The sequence below is a fragment of the Idiotropiscis lumnitzeri genome, chromosome 16 (genome assembly GCF_059441095.1).
Source record: "Idiotropiscis lumnitzeri isolate Australia: NSW breed Sydney's pygmy pipehorse chromosome 16, RoL_Ilum_1.0, whole genome shotgun sequence".
Lineage (NCBI taxonomy): Eukaryota > Metazoa > Chordata > Actinopteri > Syngnathiformes > Syngnathidae > Idiotropiscis > Idiotropiscis lumnitzeri.
In genome coordinates, this window is record NC_142406.1 from 7,095,607 (window position 1) to 7,104,746 (window position 9,140).

General features: G+C 42.0%; 1 protein-coding gene across 1 annotated transcript; it reads left to right on the forward strand.

Annotated features, from left to right (window-relative positions):
• Positions 1–2,272: 2,272 nt before the first annotated feature.
• On the forward strand, positions 2,273–5,043 carry LOC148321102 (stathmin-like). Its single transcript, XM_088278544.1, has 5 exons — positions 2,273–2,407; positions 3,581–3,621; positions 3,702–3,874; positions 4,026–4,217; positions 4,297–5,043. Exons 2-5 carry the CDS (start codon positions 3,606–3,608, stop codon positions 4,372–4,374), a joined length of 459 nt encoding a protein of 152 aa, XP_088134670.1. The 5' UTR covers positions 2,273–2,407; positions 3,581–3,605; the 3' UTR covers positions 4,375–5,043.
• Positions 5,044–9,140: the final 4,097 nt, after the last annotated feature.

The window sequence follows — 9,140 nt, forward strand, 5'->3', positions numbered from 1 at the left end:
ATCCATTTTTGTTTTGAATTGGGAATTGGGTTTTTACAGTATATCGGTACAGTACATAATTGTAAATTTGGAAATTACAAGCCACTTTTTTTCGGTATTTAAGGACTTTGAGTTATACTTAAAATCAATTCATGCCTGCCAGAACAAGAAGGCAGAAGAAAACTTTGAAATGTAAATTGTATATACAAAACGCAACATTTTATTTCTCTTGATCTATTATTATTATTATGCTTTTCATTATTATTGTTGTTTTATTTTATTGTAATATGTTCTATCCCCCTGACATTTTGCACTATTTTGATAGGACTACTGCGGTACTGCTGTTGCATGTGCAATTTGTTCAATAAAGCATAAAAAAAACAAAACAAAAAGACATCAAGGAGCTTCCGCCGGGTCTCTGAAAGGACGACATGACCCTAGATGGCCCATTTTTCACTAACAAGCTCAGTTTGTAAATATTTTAATCAGGAAAATGAAATTAGATTCATTTTGGAGAAATTAGGAAATAAGTGAGAACTTGAAAAACCCCTGCTTTTAATGAGGAATATAGCCGCGCCCCCCTTCAACTCTCTCCATGTTTTGCCGAGTCATAAAAGGGTCCCATTACAAACTCTTTGTTGGAAATCATTGTACTTTCATTGCTTAGAACGTCCAAAAACAGTGATCAATTGGCACCAGAATTCATGAGGACATCCCTACCTGTGACCACGTCTACATTTAAAAAGGATTAACCTCTCTGTGGCTGATTTATATGAGAATGAGGAACTTCTTTGCTGATCACGGTGAGGCATGGCATAAAAGCACCAGTCGGGATATTCACAGAGACTGAAGTGGGAATGAGAAGCCATGCACATTTATTTGGATGAAGATTTTTCGACTGTAGGCAACGTGACGTTTTATTCTTTGGAACGTAATAGCTCCGGGCTACAGATACACCACTCAATGGAGCGTTCCAATGTGGCCACACTCGACTGTGGAGTCGGCTTCCTCGCTGGAACTTTTTGTTGAACATTGACTCTCCCGAAGCAGCCCCGACTAAAAACACATGCTGCTCTGCGATGCGCACCGTTCAAGAAGACCACCTCCAGGGTTCATCGTTGAGGAGTTTATCCGAAATCGAGGCCGACTCGCGACGCAACGCTGAACAACTTCATGAATTGGCTACAAGCAGTGGTGGACGCGAACGTGCATGAGTGGCAACAGCGTATTGCAAGCAAATAGGTAGGCGCGCTGGCTCCCCATGGTGTTAGGTGTGATTCTGCAGCTGTTGTGTGATGTTTAGAATACGTACGTATACAAAAGCTGTGAGTCCAGTCAGAGTCGACTTTCTCTGTTTAGTGCAGGCCCGTCCTACTATTTGAGTAGCGCTGGTTTAGTGCACCTTTTTGTGTTGTGTTTCTTCAATACCTTCAGGGCTGAGAAGGGAATGTTTATCATACCTTCCACAAGGATGGTTTCATCAAATGAAATGCACACGTTTAAGGAAGAACACAAGCACAGGCACCCTTGGCCATCCCTCAATGAGGTGTTTTCCATTCTACCCACCACATTGAAAGATTTCTTGCTATGTGCCTTATGCCTTAAACGTAGTGTCTTATATGCAGATTTTTTTTTTATTTTATGTTACTTTTTCTACTGTTTTTCTTTTTAGTTTGACCAATAAAAGCTTGCACAATATGGATTGTATTGTGCATTGTCATTTATAGCTGATAAATATATCTTACGATATGATTGTATTATATAATTATTAATGTTATATCTTATTAATTCATTCATTTTTGGAACCACATATCCATATGATTATTATATTATATGCATCATTTTTCTCTACTGCTTTTATTTTTATTTTTATTTTGATTATTATGAAAAACTGACGCGCAAGTGGAAAATGAAAATTCTGAATCACTGCAAAAATAATTCTTCTAGTAGTTTACTTGCATCTCTGATTCAAAAAAGAAATCGTAAAAATATGTTGATCATCATGGTGACAGAGCTAAATGGGGTCAACAGCATGGAGACAACATTTCTTAAAGCTTGTTTCACACAGTCCGTTCGAGCCTGCAAAAAAAAAAATCACGAAGCATGGATGTCATGAAATTACTTGTAAAATTAACCTGTCTGAAAATCATTAATTATGTGAGACGGGAAAATGTCAGTTTAGCACATTTGAATTATGTTAAAATTAAGTCAATTTAAATGAGTTTTTTTTTCAGTCCATGCATTTGCACACAATAAATCTGACCAACCAATCGCTGTGCAACCGGTATGACGACATTGGCTGTAACAGTCAGTATTTATGTGCGCGATGCCAGTGCCATCCTGGTGCGAGTTGTGCGCAAGAAGCGTTCACCTGGCGCAAAGTGGGTGTGATACAAACCACATTTGGCACAGTGTGCAGGACACATTAGTAAGTACACGCGTGAATCTAGTTTAATGATGTTTCAAGAGATGATGCCAAAATTATGCGTATTGCAAATTTACGCTGAACGCTATAATTTTTATTTTACTGTTGTGTTGTGAATCGATTGTCTGTGAATTATTCTAGTGTTACATGTGAGCAATTTGTATGATTAAAATGTTGTGGGCACAGGGCGGCATTTCGTAAAGGCTCGCTGTGTGCGCTTTAGTGACGTCATTGTTTAGTGTTTGTTTTAACGATCAACTCAATTTTGGTTCAATTGAAACTAAATGTTTGATCGTCGACAATCATCGTGGTTTTGGGCGATGTTGTTCCGTTATCACTTTCGCCTCGGGAAGTCAAACGACTTGTTTATCCTGTGAACTGATATGAGACCGTCTTTGTTTGCTGCCGCTCATCACAGCGCCGTCAAGGCGTCTTTGTTGATGGTGATTCTAATGCCTGTACCACCGAGAGAGGAGAAAGAACAGCAGTACTGTAGAAAAACAAAAGCCACCATTGTTGTTCAGGCCACGCCAAAAACAGTCATCGTAAATCATAGCATTCACCTGACCCTTTTTGTAATGAGGTCACGATAAGACAACTGATGTGTGCAATGAGTTTGCTTTCCACGACAACTAGTCTTCTTTTTAAGCCATCGATTGAAATCGGGCGGGAGATCATTTGTGAGTATATGAATGAACACACATTCGCACGCGCACACGCGTACGTACACGCACACTCAAAAAGATTTTATATATATATTTATATATGCGAGCATGTATGTCTGTGTGTGCGTGTGATATGTGCGTGTGTGCGCGCGTGTGTGCGTGTGTGTGTGTGTGTCAAAAATAAAGAGCCCCACTTCTCTCCCTATTGCGTTCCTAAATAACCTTATTATTTTGTCAAGAGTTATCGTTCGGTATCTGCCTCCAGTGCTCCCGTCGATCGGGAAAACCCGCTATCGCGCATCATAATTAATCCAAATTACAAAAAAATGGTATTATTCAATGATTGCTGATGCCAAGACCGTTTTTTTGTTGTCATTTTTGGAAGGGCGGTGGTTGGTTGCAGTTGTGTATAAGGCCACAAGGTGTCGTCCTTGCGATAAGTTTCTGAAATGTGCTGGTTTGTCTCGAGTGATCGTTGTAATTAATTTTATTTTCATTTGATCCTTTTAAGATAAATCAACAGGCATCATTTTAAGATGGCAGCCCCCGAAGGTGAATATGTCAGAGTTGTTCATATTCATAAAATGACTGAATTGTTTTGATTTGCTGATTTTATTTTACACCCTCTATAGATATTCAGGTCAAGGAGCTTGACAAGCGGGCCTCTGGCCAAGCCTTTGAGGTTATCCTTGGTGTTCCTACACCAGACACTAAGGGTGACTTCCCCTTGGCCCCCGCAAAGAAAAAGGATGTCTCACTGGAGGAAATTCAAAGGAAGATGGATGCTGCAGAAGAAAGACGCAAGGTAGAAGTTGGTTATTTAATTGTTGAAGTATATATTTTACCAGGGCAGTCTCCAAAAATGGGAGGAAAATAGTTATTAAAATGTTCTGTTCATATAATAAACTGTACAGTTATCTAGTATTTGTAAAGGAAGATTTATATATTTTTTTCAGAACCATGAAGCTGAGGTTTTGAAGCATTTAGCGGACAAACGTGAGCATGAAAAAGAAGTGCTGCAAAAAGCAATGGAAGAGAACAACAATTTCAGCAAGATGGCTGAGGAGAAACTCAATCAAAAAATGGAAGCCAACAAGGGGAATCGCACAGCAATGATGGCAGCGATGAATGAAAAATTCAAGGAGAAAGTAATTGTCATGCTTTTTTTCAGAATGATATTTTGCCACCAAGATGTTGGGATTAATGGTGTGTTTTTTTTCTTGATAGGACAAAAAATTGGAAGAGGTGCGAAAAAATAAAGAAACCAATCAAACCAACTTAGAAGATGATACTTCAGAAGACTGAAATCACAAGACTCAATTGCATAATGTGAATGCACTGTCATCTTTGTATTTTACTATTATTTTGTTGTTGTTGTTGTTATTGATGTACATCCATAGCCAGTATATATATATATACATGTGCACTCCCCGCTTGAAGTAAGAAATTATTTTTTTGTGTTGTTTTGTTTTTTAATATTTTATTCTCAAGACAAAAGTGTTCTTGTGCTTAATTTGTGTGGCGACCAACCTCAACACTGTTAGTAGTGAAATGTATATAACATGCTTGCATCGGTTTCCTAAACCGAATAATTCCATGTGTGTTTGAAAAGGTCTTAAGTTTCAGTTGTTATTTGTTATTATTCAGAGTAAAAAAAAGTAGCACAAGTTCTGAAAAAGGCCAAAATTGGTTCACAAAGCTAGGTGTGGTTTTGTTGCATCGGGAGATATTTCTTTTTTTTCTGTTATTCTAAAAACATATTGCTGTGTGAAGCATGTAAATTGATGCTCTCATTAGTAACGAATACATTACTTGTGAAAAATTAATGAGCAATACATTCCAACATCTCACTTGAAGGAGTCACTTTTCTATTAGTTGTACTTTGAACAAAAAAGACTGTTGTCAAGTAAATATTTTCCAGCTGCATGTAATCTCTAATAACGTCACACTTTTGAAATATACTATTTTCACTGATATATTCCCAATTGTCTGTTTATTTTCCTCCGTCTTACGTCACAAATTTCTGTTAATGTTTTCCTTTTCCCCTATGCTTCTGTATTCAATACACTTACCTTCTTGTTAGAGCTGCAACCCAATTGGAATGCGGCCCAGTTTCCAAAGGGAGAGGATCATCATCTAAGATAAGATAAGATAAGATGTCCTTTATTAGTCCCACAATGGGGAAATTAGAGGTGTTACAGCAGCAAAGATATAGATCACACAGAGTCGGCGGCGTAATGTAGCCGTTAATGTATAACATTAGCAGCAGACATTCAGAAAAAGCATGCAAATATACACAGTATAAACGTATCTAAGTGTAAGGAAACACTCCTAATGTTTGTCCATTATACGGAGGGGGAAACGCTGTAATGATAAAAACTACTGAATGATTGAAAATACTGCAATCATAAAAATATTGCAATGATAAAAGTACTGTAATGGTAAGAGTACTGAAATGATAGAAAAGTACTGCAATGGTAAAAGTACTGTAATAGTAAAAGTACTGCAACGATAGAAAAATACTGCAATGATGAAAGTACTGCAATGATAAAAGTACTGTAATAGTGAACATCCTGCAGTGGTAGAAATACTACAGTGATAGAAGTATTGTAATAAGAATACTGTAATGGTAAACAAAATACATCATTGGTCAATATTTAAGTACACCCTTGGCTGAAAGTACAGTAGTAGTTAATATTGCATCCTAGGACTGCACAATTGCACTAATGCCCTCCCGTTTGTAGGCCTGACCCAATGTTCTTGTTAAAAAGTCTGACAGCAGTTGGCAGGAAGGAGCGGCGAAATCTCTCTTTGGTACAGCGAGGGTGTAAAAGTCTGTCACTGAAGGAGCTGTAAAGTGTTCTCAGAGTGTCATTGAATGGGTGGGCTGGTTTGTCCAGCATTGATGACAGTTTTGCCATCATCCTTCTGCCCCCCACTGAGTCCACAGAGTCCAGGGAGCAGCCCAGGACAGAGCTGGCCCTCCTCACCAGTTTGTCCAGTCTCTTTTTGTCTCGGCCCGAGATGCCTCCTGCCCAGGAGACCACTCCATAGAAGATGACTGATGAAACCACCGAGTCATATAAGTTCCTGAGGAGTGTTCCCCGAACGCCAAAGGACCTCAGCCGCCTGAGTAGGAAGAGTCTGCTCTGACCCTTCCTATAGAGAGCGTCTGTGTTGTCGCTCCAGTCCAGTTTATTGTTCAGATGAACACCCAGGTACTTGTAAGTTGAGACCCTCTCAACGTCTGTTCCCTGGATATTCACTGGTGCAGGTGGAGAGTGCCGACGCTTGCGGAAATCCACCACCAGCTCTTTGGATTTCCCAGCGTTGATTTGGAGGCGGTTCTGCTGACACCAGTCCACGAACCCCTGCGTAACCCCTCTGTACTCCCGATCGTCATCGTCAGTGATGAGGCCGACAATCGCAGAGTCATCAGAGAACTTCTGCAGGTGACAGGTTGTGGAATTGTATTTGTAGTCCGAGGTGTAGAGGGTGAACAGGAAGGGAGCCAGCACAGTTCCCTGCGGCGCTCCCGTGCTGCAGAGGAGCACGTCAGACACACAGTCCTGTGTTCTCACGTACTGTGGCCGGTTTGTGAGGTAGTTGTGAATCCATGTGATGAGGTGGTGGGCCACTCCCGCCTGCTCCAGCTTGTCTCCCAATAAGGCGGGCTGGATGGTGTTGAAAGCACTTGAGAAATCAAAGAACATGATCCTCACCGTGCCCCCCGCCTTCTCCAGGTGGAAGAGTGAAGTGTGGAGCAGGTAGATGATGGCATCATCCACACTGATGCCAGGCTGGTATGCAAACTGGAGTGGGTCCATTGAGGAGCTGACCAGGGGGCGCAGATGGACGAGGACCAGTCTCTCCAGGGTCTTCATCAGATGAGACGTCAGCGCCACTGGTCTGAAGTTGTTGAGCTCCTTCGGATGGGGTGTCTTTGGAACCGGAACCAGGCAGGATGTTTTCCACAGCTGGGGGACTCTGCCCAGCTTCAAGCTCAGGTTGAACATGTGCTGGACGATTCCACACAGCTGGTCTGCGCAGGATTTGAGGAGCTGGGAGCTGATCCCATCTGGGCCTGCCGCCTTCCTCGCCTTCATCTTCCTCAGCTGGTTCTTCACCTGAGATGTTGTGAGGAACAAGGCTGAGCAGGAGGAAGTGGTGGTTGTCTGATGAGGCTGGGAACTGGAGCCTGTGGAGAGAGAGAGGGGCGAGAGAGGGGGAGAGAGGGTCTTGTTCGCAGTGGCAGGAGGGGTGGGTGGGGGCTGCATCAGGGAAGCCTGAGCGGGGTCAGACATTTGATCAAACCTATTGAAAAATAGGTTCAACTCATTTGCCCACTGAAGCCCCCCCCCCTTCCGGGTCTTACCTGCTTGTCCGTGGCCTGAGATGGTCTTCAGGCCCCTCCAGACATCCCTGGCATTGTTCCGCTGCAGTTGTTCTTCCATCCGCATCCTGTAGGACTTTTTCCCCTCTCGGATCCTCCTTCTCAGCTGACGCTGCACTCTCTTCAGCTCGTCCTTGTCGCCTGAAACAAAAGCCCTCTTTTTCTCCTTCAGGAGAGCTTTAATGTCCGGTGTGATCCAGGGTTTGTTGTTGGAAAAACATCTTACAGTCCTGGTGGGAATGGTGTTCTCCATGCAGAAGTTAATATAGTCTGTAACTGTGTCTGTTAGACCATTAATGTCCTCACCGTGAGCTTCGCTGAATACCTCCCACACAGTTGTGTTGAAACAGTCCTTCAAGGCCTCCTCGGCTTCTCCGGACCATCGCTGAACTGTGCGTGTCACAGCTGGCTGCCTGCGGACGAGAGGTTTGTACACAGGCAGGAGAGCAACCAAGTTGTGGTCAGCTTTGCCCAGCGGGGGGAGGGGCAGTGACGTGTACGCCTCCTTGGTGTTGGCATAGAAGAGGTCCAATATTTTATTGTCTCTGGTTTGGCATGTTACATATTGTGTGAATGAAGGCAGAGAGGAGGAAGGAGAAGCATGATTGAAGTCACCAGAGATAAGGAACAAGGCATTTGGGTGCTGTGTTTGTAGCCTGCTCACAGCTGCATTCAGTACATCTGATTAATTGTGTGACACTACATGTTGGCAGTGCTGGCTCTTCTGCACTAATACATCCACAGACAATTAGCTTTACCATGACCATTTCTCTGGGATAAAATAATTAACAGGTGGCCATGGCTGGTCTCAAGAGCAGCTGAGTCTTGACGGACTCTGTGGTTGAGGAGAAAATGTTAGAATGGCTGGCTATGCCGAGTTGTTGAAGGACACTGCTACCTTAGTTGGACAAGATTTAATGTGCATGCCATCCATTTACACGTTGGCCACACAGAGTCAGGTTGGGAACAAGACAGCCAGTTTCCAGGTACTAAGACTTGTTAAAAACAAAACAACAATCAAAATCCGAATGCCCTTTCATTTTGGGTTTGGTTTGACAACCAAAGGCTGATGTTCTTTAAACCTTTGGTGTTAATAACGAGTCAAAAATAAATGTTCCAATTTCTTATTGTCAGTTACAAAAAAAAATTCTCCACTAAAAACCCATGATTAAGGAAACTTATCATTGAACAAAAGTGTTTCATCCATCCACCAATCCACCAATCCATCCATTCTCAAAGCCATTATTTCGTCCCAAATCAACCTCTTATTACGTCAGTGTACTCCTTTAAAACATACAAATTCATTTTTACTTTTAAATCAAATACATTAGACGCGAGGGCAATTTGTAAGAAATCTATCAGTACATATAACATTTTCGCACGCAGGCATTTATAGGTCCATATGTATTTTGTTTTACTGTAGTTGCCGTAGTTAGCGATCAATGACGTCAGCCCTCGAGCGTTCGCGCGCCACACCTAGCGTATTGAAAAAAATAGTGCCCTGGTCTGGTGTATTGACAGTTATTTTCTCTCTCTCTCTTTCTCTCTCTCTCTCTATGTCTCTCTATCTCGCTCTTCCGTCTCTCCCTTTTTAAAGACACTGACTTTTAATTGGGTGATTCTGCTTGAAAAGAGTGTCCTTCCCTGTGATTGGTCGAAAGACTTTGGGTGGAGTCTG

Excerpts from the sequence above, each read along its gene's own strand:
- LOC148321102 (XM_088278544.1), top strand. Across the intron at positions 3,875-4,025 it reads CTGCAGAAGAAAGACGCAAG|AACCATGAAGCTGAGGTTTT; the intron begins GTAGAAGTTGGT and ends TATTTTTTTCAG. Across the intron at positions 4,218-4,296 it reads ATGAAAAATTCAAGGAGAAA|GACAAAAAATTGGAAGAGGT; the intron begins GTAATTGTCATG and ends TTTTCTTGATAG.